The 13,999-nt window shown below is 38.3% G+C and overlaps 1 protein-coding gene across 1 annotated transcript in view; it reads left to right on the top strand.

Moving 5' to 3' along the window:
- SMC5 (structural maintenance of chromosomes 5) overlaps positions 1-13,999 on the top strand; it is a 42,252-nt gene that overhangs the window by 21,956 nt on the left and 6,297 nt on the right. Inside the window, exons 10-17 of the mRNA XM_019058697.2 lie at positions 841-995; positions 1,660-1,883; positions 5,021-5,184; positions 5,676-5,808; positions 7,847-8,093; positions 9,083-9,259; positions 11,746-11,970; positions 13,723-13,944. Of these exons, the coding sequence (XP_018914242.2) occupies positions 841-995; positions 1,660-1,883; positions 5,021-5,184; positions 5,676-5,808; positions 7,847-8,093; positions 9,083-9,259; positions 11,746-11,970; positions 13,723-13,944 (1,547 nt within the window). The remainder of the gene's footprint in view (positions 1-840; positions 996-1,659; positions 1,884-5,020; positions 5,185-5,675; positions 5,809-7,846; positions 8,094-9,082; positions 9,260-11,745; positions 11,971-13,722; positions 13,945-13,999) is intronic.

Genomic DNA, 13,999 nt, shown 5'->3' with positions numbered 1-13,999 from the left:
TGCCCCCCCTCAGGGGGGGGGGGGGCGCCCCCCAAAATTTTGGGTACGCCAAAAAGTAGTTCCCTTTCACCTAGGAATATTCCCCAAATTTCGAAGCCCTAGCATTTTTTTTTCATGAGTTATGAGCGGAGGCCCAGACTTTTGAATGAGCCACCATATTTTGGCCGCCATTTTGTTAAAAATTGAGATATCGACAATCGGTTTGCGCCGAAAGTTTTCTTTTTTTCAGCCCTTTCGAATGATGTATCACAAGATAGGGGTTCCCATTTGAAAAAAAAAAGTTAGGGTCTGCCCCCCCTCGGGGGGGGGGGGGCGCCCCCCAAAATTTTGGTTACGCCAAAAAGTAGTTCCCTTTGACCTAGGAACATTCCCCAAATTTCAAATCTCTAGCATTTTTTGTTCAAAAGTTATAAGGGGGGTCCCGGACTTCTGGATAACCCTGTATGTAAACAAGGTTTTGTTTGTCATATTCTTAGCTTTATAACTCTTTAGCCTCCATGCCGAAGGAAACCTCATAAGGAGAAATTTTTCCATGGAGTCGCCAAAGTATATTTCGTTTTGGTGACTATTTCAATTCCTGTCATAGCACTAAATGAAAAATTCAAATGTAGTCCTGAATGTTAATATATTCAGGCAAGGCTCCTGGGGAAATGTCTTTCTGCTCTAAAAATGTTTGGTTGAGAAAATCCTGCATTTGTGCTCCAGATGTGGTAGGTAATCGATTTCTGTATGTACATTATTTTTTGAAACTAGGTCCTCAGGTTGTTTTTTTAGCTTTTAAAGCTGTATTCATGTTACAATTAATAATCAAACTTTCTATTTTTTTCTCTGTCTTTACAGGAGTGGAACAAGAGATAGCTCGTGAGAGTAATGCTGCCAATTTAAAAATGGAAATTATGAAACAGCAGCATCCTAAACTTTATCAAGGTGTGCTATGGTTGCGAGAAAACAAACATTTGTTTCAAGATGAAGTTTTTGAGCCAATGTATACTCAGGTATTATTTCATGTTTTTCTTCATGTTACCTATTTAAAAAGTGAAATTTTGATAAGTTGGGTTCGCTCAAGTTTGCCAGTTTTGTCCAACTTTGCAAAAAGCATCGCAGCATTTGTCAATTTTTATTTGTTTTACGAACACAATTTGTCTGTACATACCTTGAAGAATTGCATTTCATGAACAATTTACTGCTTGTATTTAGTTCATGTTCTTTATTAACTCTCAAGCGCTTTTACGTAACTTATGAAACAATTTTTCGAAACCCATCTAAATTTCAATTCTTGTTCAAACATTTGAGTCCTGCACTCATTCTTGATGAGAACCGGGATCAAAAATCGTGATTAGTATCCGAAAAATTTAGGGGAGATTACGAGAGGAAGATATTTGTATTTAATCAGTATGCTGAACCCATTGACTTAAAGTTTATTCCAAACAGATTGAAAACCACAATCCCAAATGGGGTATGTTAAAGTTTTAAGAATAAAGGTTTTTCCATTCTTCATCGACAAGGTACTGAAAACTTTACTGTGAAGCATTTTTCAGTTTCGGTGTATTAGACCTTTCAGTTACCTCCAGCGATTTTTTCATTATTTCCTGTCAAACCTAGGGTATACTATTTCCAGATGACTGTAGGTATGTGTGTGTTTTCGTTTGAATTTTGCAGATTACTGTACAAGATGGCTATGCTAAATATGTAGAGGGCTGCGTCCCGAATCGAGATTTATTTGCCTTCACATGTAAGGAGGCTACTGATACGTCACTTTTGATCAGAGAACTGAAAACAAAACAGAAGTTGCATGGTATAAACGTTGTTACAGCTCCTAAAAGCTGTCTTGAAGGTAGTGCTAGAGAACTTTTCAGACCCAAAGTTCCGTTGAATGAAATCAAGTGAGTAATGTAATATTTGTCATTTATTCAGATCAAGAAAGTGACAAGGGTGATAAACACATCTCGGTCTCTCTTTAATCAAATCTTTTACTTGGTTGAAAGTTTATTAATGCATATGATGTGATACAACTTATAGAAAAGGTTGATTTGTGGCAGTAGATCAAATGGAAGAATATGTTAAGATTTGGTTGTTAATCCTGACATAAGCTACCTTATTCTGGAATGATACCCACTTATGCACTGATATTTGGTGTTTGGTGTTAAGTAAAAAGACAAAGGTGTTAATGCGTAAACATGATTCATTTAACCTTAAATAGATAATTGTATGTCAATTCATCTGTGTGTGTGTGTGAGGGTGAGGGAGGGTGTGTGTGTGTGTGTGAGGGGGGGGGGGCTACTCAAAAAAACTCATAAAGGTTATGAAACAGTCGACATGATAGGCAAATTATTAACACCACTATTCAGCACAGTCTTGGTGAATGTGTCATTCTTTTATTATCTATTAAGTACTTTGACACTTAACTGCTTTGCCAGTCCCTAGGGTTTGGCAATGGTTGGTCCTGCTGCGCCAAGGTTTGCCTCATAATTTGCGTTAAGTTGAGAGGTACGAAAATCTGGCAAGCAAAACAGATATCCCTCTGAGAAGCGGTGGCGCTACCTCATGGGTGTAATGTGAGGTTCAGCTATGCGATGATAGAGTGCTTTCTTTACTGAGCGATCATTATTTAAGAATGGCTTCTGTAAGCGTCAGTCTGTCAGACTGGTGTGGCGTAGCAGGGCAAACTATTTAAAATGTTGTAGCAGTCAATGTGTTAAGCTTTGGAGTTGTCCCCTTCCCCCTTCTGTCATAGCCATGGAGTATTCGATCTAGTGTTCCAATCTCATGTTATACAAATCATGTTTATGTGTCAATATCATTGGATAATGTGCGCACAAACCGAACGTATGTCCTCTCTAAATATGAGCTATAAATAATGGCCCTTTATTGCAGAATGTAGTCCAATGAATAGGTGATCTCCAATGTGAAAACTAGCTTTCAGAACCGGCAGAACTCCTTTCAACCTACAGTAAAATGAGGTGAAACTTACCTACATGAAAGTCGCATTCATAGCGCTCTCTGGCACTCTGCGGCGCCTAACTGCCACAAAATTCGGTTCTCCTATAACCCATCAAGGAGTTGACACTCCCTTATTTCCTCCAAAACCCCCTGTTGCCACCCTTTCACTGGGCATCCTCTTTGTCTCCGCCCAGGAGGAACTCAAATTGCATCTTCTTTGGCAGTCTCTCCTCCATCATCCTATTTACATGACCAGCAGCCTGATTGTTGAAATTATTTGTTTGTCGGGACGACATAGATGACATAGGTTAAAAGGCGAAGCGTGATTGGTCGGCTATGTCTTATCGCTGCTTTGTCGTGCCTATGTTGGGTTGACCTCTCGACAAGCTAACGGCACCTTTTAAGTTTCGGACGGTATGTCGATCATTCCGACAGTATGTCGATCATTCCGACAGTATGTTGATCATTCCGACAGTATGTCGATCATTCTACCCGACAAAGGCACGACAAAGCAGCGATAAGACATAGCTGACCAATCACGCTCCGCCTTTTAACCTGTGTCATCTATGTCGTCCCGACAAACAAAAAATTTCAACAATCAGGCTGCTGACCAGATAAGCTGTTTGATCGTGACGTCAAAAACGATGTCATTTTTGACCTCCATGATTTGACGCACTTTATCATTATGGACTAGATCTCTCCTAAAAATGCCTGCTGATCTCCTCCAGAAATCCATCTTCGTGGTTCTTAGCATATCCTGTGTCTGTTTCTTCAGCTGCCAAACTTCACAACCGTACATTAATATACTTTTAACCATAGCATTGTAAATTCTCCTCTTCTCCTCTTTGAAATTCTGCTGATCCCAAAGGATTCGATTTAACATCGCCATAACCTTCCTTGCCAAGATGTTTTTTTTTTTCCATTATAGCTTGATCTGTTCTTCCATTATGGGTAAACTGCACTCCCAAGTATTTATATTTGGCACAGTCTCTGATCTGCTGCTCATCCTCCAACTGTATGCCTTGCTGATCACCTCTCAAGAGTCAGTTTCTCAGATTTAGATATACTGACTTCCAAACCCAACTCTCGATACTCCTCTACTAACGTACGCATCATGTACTCAGTGTCATCTTGATCTTGAGCAATCACCTCCTGATCATCAGCAAAGCATGGAGTGAACAGAGTTTTAAAATCACCCAAAGGGACACCCATACCGGAACATTTCCTTTTCTGTTCTTTCAGCACGCATTCTAGATATATTTTAAACAATGTTGGCGACAAACAACATACCTGTTTTAAACCCTTGGTCACATAAAATACTGCCGACAACCCGCCATGACACTTAAGTTTGGTAAAACTTTCTCTATAAAATTGCTTGCACGCGGTCTTATGCTTTCTGATGATCCACAAAAATTAAATGCAGCGCCTGAGCTACGGCCATTTTCTTCTCAATAACCTGAACATTAGCAAACTGGTGATTTATTGTGGACCTGGCAGCTTTAAAACCAGCCTGCTCCTCTGCTTCATGATCTTGCCATTCGTCCTCGATCTTTGTTTTCAGTACTTTCCCATCCACTTTGCTTATCGTCCTGGTCACTGAGAGCCCCTGGTAGTTGTTACAGTGGTCCTTCCTTCCCTCATTTTTGTAGACGGCCTTGATCCAGCTCCATCCACTCCCTTGGTAACTCGTCACTCCTGATGCATTGTTACATCAGTTTTCTGAGGCGCTCAAAGAGCTTGGCAGCTTAGCTTGAGGTGAAACTTGACTTATGGAAATTTTTAGAGTCTCAGTATCATTAGTTCAGAACGTTAAGCCAAACAATGTTCTCTTGAAGAAATATTGCTCATTATCACATTGTCATATTATAATGCAGCAATGAGCAATTTGCCTTCAGAGAGCACAAGGGAAACTTTGCTGGCAATTTCCTCTGCTCGGAAGATCTACGGTATTTTTAATTTTAGTTCCTCTTTCCACTCAAAAAATCTTGGAAAGAACATGAAAAATTCAGGGAATAAACCCTGTTTTAATTTGTATTTGAATACAAGTCTCATGAAGTTTTCTTTGTCATCTATGTTACAGAAAATATGGGTTACAAACATACTTATTGGATGTCATTAATGGTCCAGATCCCATCTTACATTACCTGGCTAAGAATATGAATCTTCACAATGTCCCTGTCGGCACGGAGCAAACTGATAGAATGATGGACAAGATTCCCGATTCCATTGCATTATTTTTCTCAGGTTTGCAGTTTTGTTTTCGACGTTGTTAATTATACAGCAACTCTTTTTGAAAGCCTGTAGGACATCAATCAGAGCTTTTTCAATACTTTGACCATTGAAATTATGTGTGTCTCAAGTGTCTCAAGATCATAACTTTCCGAATCGATTTATTTAATAAACTTTTCGACAATGGAAGAGGCTTGTCTCAAAAACACCTCCAAAGAACCTTTCTCTGTTGGGTCGGAAAATGCATCATTACTCAATGTAATAGTATTATATATTTTTATGTATGGTGGGACTATGTAGTTAAAATTTCCATGCATGCTACTTTTTTAATGTGAATTTTAGGTAGCTGATTTTTTTCTTTCTTAAAAATGTTACCGTAGTTATTAGGGAGTTACTTATTTGGTCCACAAGGAGCCTTATCAATATTTCATGCAATCACTCGCAAAAAAAAAAAAAAAGAAGAAATCCATGATATTCATAATTTGTTCATTCATTTGCCCCAACAGCTGAAAATAGATACAGCACCAGGACATCACATTACGAGCCCCGAAAAAAGATTACTTCAAGTTCTGTGATAGGCGGTGCTCACCTCTTAAAAACAAACCAAAATGTTAGCCGGCTAAAGGACTTACAGGCTCAGTAAGTGATTCATCTATCCACATTTTAAATGACCTAGTTCTCTATTTGTGTAACAACCATACAACACAATGGAGAATCAAGGAACATCTTTTAACTTGAGTTTTATTTTACTGATGCAGATTTGTGTAGCCTTGAAATAAGTTGACCCACTAGAAAAAGTCTCACAGTAATTTAAAGGATTTGAAGTTGTCCTCTTTTGAATCAGCATCCAAAAATTTCATTTTTCGTATTATGACTAAAGTGTGTGTGCTACCCTCATCATTATTGATGTGAGGAAATTTTTGATGTGGATAGGTATAGCACACATTTCTGGTTCTTTTTTGTGCTGCGAAAGTGTAAATTTTTTGAGGCTTCCGCACTTTATAATAACCCTTTTTCATCCTCTAGGGATTTGGTTGGTTATCAGAAAAATATCAGTTTTATGTTCTGAATTTAATTGTGCCTAAATTTTCGAAACATCGATGGAGCTTTAGAGCTCCTTCATTCGACCGAATTTTTGTCATGTATTATAAAATATATTATATACAGGGTGTCTCAAAAGAAACGAGCCACCTTGAATATCTTTTGAGGGAATTCGATTATCAAAAAACGCAGAGACACGTGTTCAATATTTTTGAAGGGGAACTTTTTTCCACGCATTCACATTTTTTCTCGACCCACAAAACCCCCCGAAGACTCGGTTTCTACAAAGTATTTGCATAATTCATCGAAATATCCATTTCCCGCCATTTTGAAACGGTGATAGTTAGCGACTCGAGGTTTTCGTGAGAATTTTCTTTTTTTATTACCTCTCAAATGATGTATCACAAAGGGGGGTTACAATTTGAAATATTCGGGATACAGAGCCCCCCCCCCCCCCCGGGTGCTCCCTCAGGGGGGCCTAAAAATTCATGTGTGGAAAAAAGTTTCCCGTCAAAAGTATTGATAACGTGTCTCTGCGTTTTTCGATATTCGAATTCCTTCAAAAGATATTCAAGGTGGTTCGTTTCTTCTGAGAAACCCTGTATATATTATATATATATGTATATATTTTTATTGTAAAATCCACGTATCCAGCCTCTGCATGTCAAAATTAATTTACGTCTTTAATTAATTTTATGTTTTTTTTTTTTTTTTTTTTGTGTGTGTCAATACACTTTTGGTTGTTTTTTTTCATTTCCTTTTTGTTGATATATCCCAAGCATCAGCTGTAGTTAAACTGTTGTGCAATGTATCTCATTGACCGGCATAAAAATCTTGGCAAATCTTGATTTCCACACCAAAAAATTACAATAGCTCCTACACATAAGGCTCAAGAATAATTTGCTGTGAACAATTTAAAATTAAGAGAAATTTAAAATTGGGTTTAGTTATGAAAAAAGTGTTTCATTTGTTAAGGAGTCACATCTCTCTGCGGTAGAGTTCTTTCAAATGGGGACCTTTCTTACTCATAAAAATGGTCCGATCCTGTTTATACTCTATGGTGCCAGCAACAGTCGTGAGAGATAGATGTCCTGTCACAATGTAGAGTAATTCTGGCACATTTTGGGTACGAATCCTCAAATTGCAAACTGGTATGAGAGAATTTTCTTGACATCAAGAACCCAGCTAAGAAGGCATGAAGTCATGATTCCAGTGCATTCCAACTTAGTAAGGCACTAGAAAAAAGGTACCTTGGACAATAGTCTGACTTAGTACGGAATTAGACTGGCAATCAATTTCCATTTCGAAGTTGATAATTTTTTCATAACTTAATCGTGCTTTCTCATTTCTTTGAGCTATGCAATTTTTCTCAATACAAATGATTCTGTTGTCTCATGCCTAGGGCTTTTGGCATCTTTTGCAAATGTCAAAGATTGCCAAGATTTTTAATTTTTTCGATGCAATATATCACATGCCAGTTAGACAACAACTGAAACCTAAGATGAGTCACCTTTACTCCTCCAATAGTCATAACAAGCTCAACCTTTCATGTAAGTGTGTGATGTGATTTTTTCTTGAGAAAATCACCCAAATATTTGTACTTACTGCTCATCAGTGACATTATTATTTTTCTCAGGCAACAAAAATTAAAAGCAGATAAAGATGATTTGAATAAGCAAAAAAACCAACTGTTGGGACAGGTCAACACACTTAGAGCTGAGCTGAATGATCTCGGTGAGAAAAAAAACAATTTAAAAAGACAATTGGACCAGGCCAGGATTGCAAGGAATCAAATAGAACAATCAAGGAGGCGTTTGTCAGAGCTTCAACGGAACAAAATCGATCCAGATGAAGCCAAACGAAATTTTAAAGAAGATGTCAAGGTAACTCTCTCATCAGTTTCACATTTCATTCGTTGGCCACTGATAAAGTCAAAGTCAAAAATTTTGGAAACAATAAAAGAAGGATTTTTTTTCACCACCATACAAATAGCCCTATGGAGCTAGTACATGCTCAACCCTTCATTTCTCAAACACCCTGCCCCAGATGACCCCTGCCTAAGACCATCAAAATCAGGTCACCTGGCTAAGAATCAAACCTGGAAAGCCCTCATCCTAGGGCCAGTACTACAGCCTCTACACCTCTTTGTAATTCAAGAAAGTAATCCTGTGGCCTCCTTTCTCCTTTGTCTGTCTTCAGCAAGCAAAATCTCATTACTTTAGCATGGAAATACTGGTCACGATTAGCTTAACCTAGAATTAAAGTGGGTACTCACATTGCCAAAAATAGACTATCCACTTGTCGAGATCGTTCAAAATTACAGGTGTTTAAATGGGTGATTCTGTTGCAGCTAGTCTGTTTTTCCTTGAATTTCAGTCTGTTTTCTAAAGTTTTATTGATTTAATCAGCAGATTTCTGGTGTCTGATCTTTGGATTTTCAAAATTTCGGCAATATTACATCGGTAGGTTTTCGAGAAATTTACCTCCAAAATCCGCTAAAATCCCTCCAATGCTTCGCTCATGGACGTGTTTTTGCGAGCTTCAGCTTCAAATTGCGTAACCAATCAGAAAATGGATAATCCATTTTTTGATTGGTCAATCACTTCTCCACGTAAGACAAGAATGCTAGCACTCACTTTGGTTCTAGGTTACTCCAGGTACAACCATCGATCAACTTTGATCCTTCATGTAAAAACAAGAGATTACATCAGTAGCTTCAAGCAAAAGGGTTGTAACTAATTTCCAGCTTTTCGTCATACAAACATTGTTAAAACGCAATGTAAAATGTCTCTTAAATAATAAGGTACTTTTGCAAGATCTGGAGATATGTGTTATACTCTCATTTCATCTTACATGTTCATTATTTCTACAGAAATTGATCCAAGATCTCGTGAAAGTAAGAAAGAACATTGCTAATGTCAGCAAGGGAGTTGAACACTCTGCGACTGAATTAAGGCTACAGAAGATGGTCCTTAGCTCCCTCAAAGATTCAGAAAGATCCAAAAAAGAAGAGTTAAATGATTACAGGAGGTCTATTCAGGATGCACTGGTATGGTTATTCTATGTAAACCACTCTAACCTTGACAAGCTCAAGATGCATGTTGCATGTTTCGATGTTCATAATTTATTTGTTAACTACCACGCCGGTGGATTCGACCAGTATTCGGCCCGCAGAAGCCAAACAACCAGTTAAAAGGACCGGCGCTCTCCAGGCCGATTTTGCCATTTCAGTTGAGTCACAAGGAGGGTACTATCTTTCGGCATTTTAGTGCACTAGCAGTACTGTAAAATACTAGACAGAGGGCGCAACTGTCGTTTTTGTTTGAGAATTTGTCAGCCCACCTCGAATTTGTAAGGGTTGTATTCTCATGGGCCCCAAGGAAATGAGAGCTAAAACACCGAGGTAGTTAACATTTTATCTACTGGAAATATGAGAGAGCGGGAGAGAGAATGAATGCCCTCATTTCCAGCTTTCATTTTTACCCTATAACCTAGTTATCACATATTTGTGAATGTTGGTATTACAGTTTTTGCCCATATGCGAGATACTCATGTATACAAGACATACCTTATACATATGCTAGGGCTGTGCGAATATTCGCGATTCCGACTTTTCGCGCCACGAATATTCGCTTCGTCCGCCTCGCGCACTATTCGCAAATCGCGAATAATCGCGCCGTCGCGAATAGTGAATTTTTGAACTGACATTTTCAAATATTCGCGCCGTCAGAGGAACGAATTCTCAAATATTTGCGCCATCAAAACTAACGAATTTCCGATTGGCAATCGTGAAACGTTGCGAGGACCTGCTCAAGACCTCTCCTTCCATCCGAGACATCGCGAACGGCGGGTCTCCTTTGATCTTTACCAACTTTGCCAAGTTTACGAACAGCGAGCGCGATTGGGATTGGCCCACGTATCTTCGTTACTCCATGAGTACCACACATTGAAAGTTAAATTAATAGCAGTATCTGGCAGAAGTATTGTGGAAGGGAAGGTTGGAATAAGCGAAGAGCCCAAATTAAGGATTGAAAGACACAGAAATGTCTGAAATAGGAAAAAAAAAGTCCATAAACATTCATCTCCATCCATTCAGTCCATTCATCTACACCAAAAAAAATAAAGTACTAAAATGTGTCTGATGATCCTTCGATACTAGCTTGACTGCCCGCGCAGTTAACTTCAAATCCTGGGAATGCATACGTAACTGCAGGGACAGTCAAGCCAGCATCTAGGGATCTTCAAACACATTCTTAACAGCTTAGGCATCATAGCATTTCATTGTTTTCTGTGCAGGTGTATGAGCAAGTTCTTAAAAAAATTAATCATACTTTCTTTGTCGACTTTTGTACTATTTGCGAATTTTCACACTTAAAAAAGTCATTTCAAATTATTTGTTTTACTATTCGTAGCTGTGAATAATTGACTTACATTATTCGCTATTCGCTTCGCTATTAGAGAATAGTTGCCGAAATTATTCGCTATTCACTTCGTTCGGAAAATTCACTATTCGCACAGCCCTTATATGCTCATATGCTCAATATTTACTCTTAATATCAAATACATGTCAATTAATGTTTCTTTTTTATCCGTTAGTACTTCCGTAATAAGTTGCAGATTACATTCATCCTCTCTCTTTGAACTTCACCTTATCTATGGGTTACATATAAGTGTTCCATCGGGCGACAGGTTTTTTTTTTGGAAATTTCAAATTTCAAACATTTTTCTCTTCCTTATTAGCCCTTAATATTAAATATTTCCCAATTTTTATGGGATTTTTATCCATTGACATTTTTAGTAATATGTTGCGGATTACATTCATTCTCTCTCAGATATTCACCTCGAAACACTCACTTTTTAGGCCCACAAACCATTTCAAGAAAAGTGAAAAATAAGATAAATACACTGTATAACAAGGAAATTATTCAACAAAAGCATAAAATACGAGAAATATTTTAGTTTAACTCCACTGACCAATCAGAGACCACAAACCAAAACATGATCTCAAGAAAAAGTGAATTGTAAGTAAATTTCTTGTCTAAATGTGCCACAGTAGCTCTTGAATTTTCAAAAAAATTGCGCACTATGCTAATTTTAATGTTTGGTTACATATATAAGACCTATTAAGTGTGGAAAACTATTGGAAAAGTGAACTCCGCGAGCATCAGACATTTTTGACACTAAATCAGCTATTTTTCTCAGTGCACTTCGGCTAGCAAAGATTGGCCGATACTTAGTAGCAGGTTGTGTCCAGGGGCAATACTGGTGTTTTGAAAGCACTCATCATTTTGAGAGCGGAATTTTTTGTAAGGAAGATGGTTTTGCCCATTTCCAATACAGGTAGATTGTTTTCAATAATTTGTCTCTCTGTGTAAGGAGGGCATTTATTGACAGTTTTTTTATTCAAAAGGAAGATATTATGTAAAATTTTTGAATCGTATGTGATATCTGAATTTTGGACGTTTAAGCGTAAGGATCTTCAGCTTTATTCAATGTGATGTTTGTAAGGAAAATTTATCTTTATGTTATTTTTAGGAAGAGATCCGTCAGCTTGAAGAATCTGTGGCAGAGGAAAAAGAAAATGTCAAGAGGCTTCAAAGAGAAGCTATTGAGTTGTGTAGGGGTGCAGCTCCAAACACACCTGCCTTTGAACCTTATGCCCAAGCGTTTGGCGACTTACCAGATGACCTAGAAGAATTAGAAGCTAGCATGTATGAGAAACAAGCCAGAGTAGAAATACTTTCAGGAGCAAATAATGATGTAAGTCTTAGTGAGTGCAGCGCTTAATGCATTTTTTCTTTCATTGCCTAATTTGTCACTCAAACTCAGTCATGATGAAGGATGTTTTCTTTAAACACATATTTTGCTCTAATTAGGCGAGTTTTAACATAATTGTTACAAAACTTCTTAGTATTTCTAACAATCCTCGTTGTCCTCCCAAGAGACTGGATCCTCTTTCAAAAAACCTGTCAGTAGATTTAATCTCTTGAAGAATTCATTGAAATTTGGTGTGATGAAATCATAAATTTATAATATATCATCTATTCTGCCGTGCTAAAGAAGAACGCTGTCTGAACATCCCAGAGTTGCTAAAGGACTACGTGCAAAACGGGCCATTTGTGGCTCGGGGCGGATACCTTTGAGACTTGCCCTTTTCATTCACCTAACAATGCCCCATCTTTTCCCAAAGTTTGAAGCCCCCTAAAAATTTTGGGGAGACGCGGCGGGGGTTCTAAGTTAAAAACCGGCAAAATTTTCGCGAATTTATTACTTGAAAACTAAGAAGTTTTGGAAAACGCGGTTTAAACGAGCGTATTTAGCGTGGCGAGAGCTTTCAGAAGATGTATAACATCATAGGGTTTTGTCAACTTCAGCTCGAGTTATCGCCTCCGAAGCGCCGGAACACTGAAATGAGACCCCTTATTTTTTCACGTTTGGGCCGATTTAAAAAAAAGCCATTTTTTTATTTTGATGAAAAACTGATATGTTGTTCTTGACTCTCTGTAGCCCCTCTAGCTCTTTACCGCATGCTGGGGAAATGTTTTGGTCGCGAGTTATACGAGCGGAAAGGAGCGAAGGTCGGGAAAATCGGCTATTTTGAACTGCGCGCGCGGCGTTGATCGGAAGGAAAACGTCCCCTCCCACTCAGTTCGGCGAATCACACTCCTCTGCCGACCTCGCATTGTTGCCACATGTCTCCTGATCCGTCGCCGCGCGCAGTTTAAAATAGCCGATTTTCCCGACCTTCGCTCCTTTCCGCTCGTATAACTCGCGACCAAAACATTTCCCCAGCATGCGGTAAAAAGCTAGAGGGGCTACAGAGAGTCAAGAACAACATATCAGTTTTTCATCAAAATAAAAAAATGGCTTTTTTTTAAATCGGCCCAAACGTGAAAAAATAAGGGGTCTCATTTCAGTGTTCCGGCGCTTCGGAGGCGATAACTCGAGCTGAAGTTGACAAAACCCTATGATGTTATACATCTTCTGAAAGCTCTCGCCTTGCTAAATACGCTCGTTTAAACCGCGTTTTCCAAAACTTCTTAGTTTTCGAGTAATAAATTCGCGAAAATTTTGCCGGTTTTTAACTTAGAACCCCCGCCGCGTCTCCCCAAAATTTTTAGGGGGCTTCAAACTTTGGGAAAAGATGGGGCATTGTTAGGTGAATGAATAGGGCAAGTCTCAAAGGTATCCGCCCCGAGCCACAAATGGCCCGTTTTGCACGTAGTCCTTTACCCGAATAAAACATGTATTTTTTAGGAAAGTTGTGCATATTTTTCCTTGAAATTTTCAGATAAATTAGATTAATATGAGAACAAAATTGAGAAATTTGAGCAAAAATATTCACAATTTTCTCAGTGAATTCGGTTTTTCTTTAAAGAAATATGACAATGTCTGAAGGCTCGTACGGCATTCTTCCTTAGCACGGCAGTATTGATCAAGACAAAATATAAGTAATTTATTGATTAAGAATTATTGTTATACATAACTGAATTAATCTTTTTTTCATTTCAGAGTCTTCGTGAGTATGAAAAAAGAAAGAAGACAATAAAGAATCTCGAAAGAGATATAGCACAAGTAGAAACGCGTGTGAATGAGGTAGGAGCGTCCATGAGTGCAAAAAGAGAAGTATGGTATCCAGCAGTCACAGAATTAGTGAGAACCATAAACACCAAGTTTTCTCAATTTTTTGCCTCTTTCCAGTGTGGAGGGAGAGTAGAGCTGTATGAAAACGAAGTACGTTTTATTGAATTATTATTTTATTTCAATTCCATTGTTATTATTTCATCAA

This window comes from Bemisia tabaci, chromosome 5 (assembly GCF_918797505.1).
Source record: "Bemisia tabaci chromosome 5, PGI_BMITA_v3".
NCBI lineage: Eukaryota > Metazoa > Arthropoda > Insecta > Hemiptera > Aleyrodidae > Bemisia > Bemisia tabaci.
The sequence above is the reverse complement of the archived record's forward strand: the minus strand, read 5'-3'. Positions and strand labels throughout refer to the sequence as shown.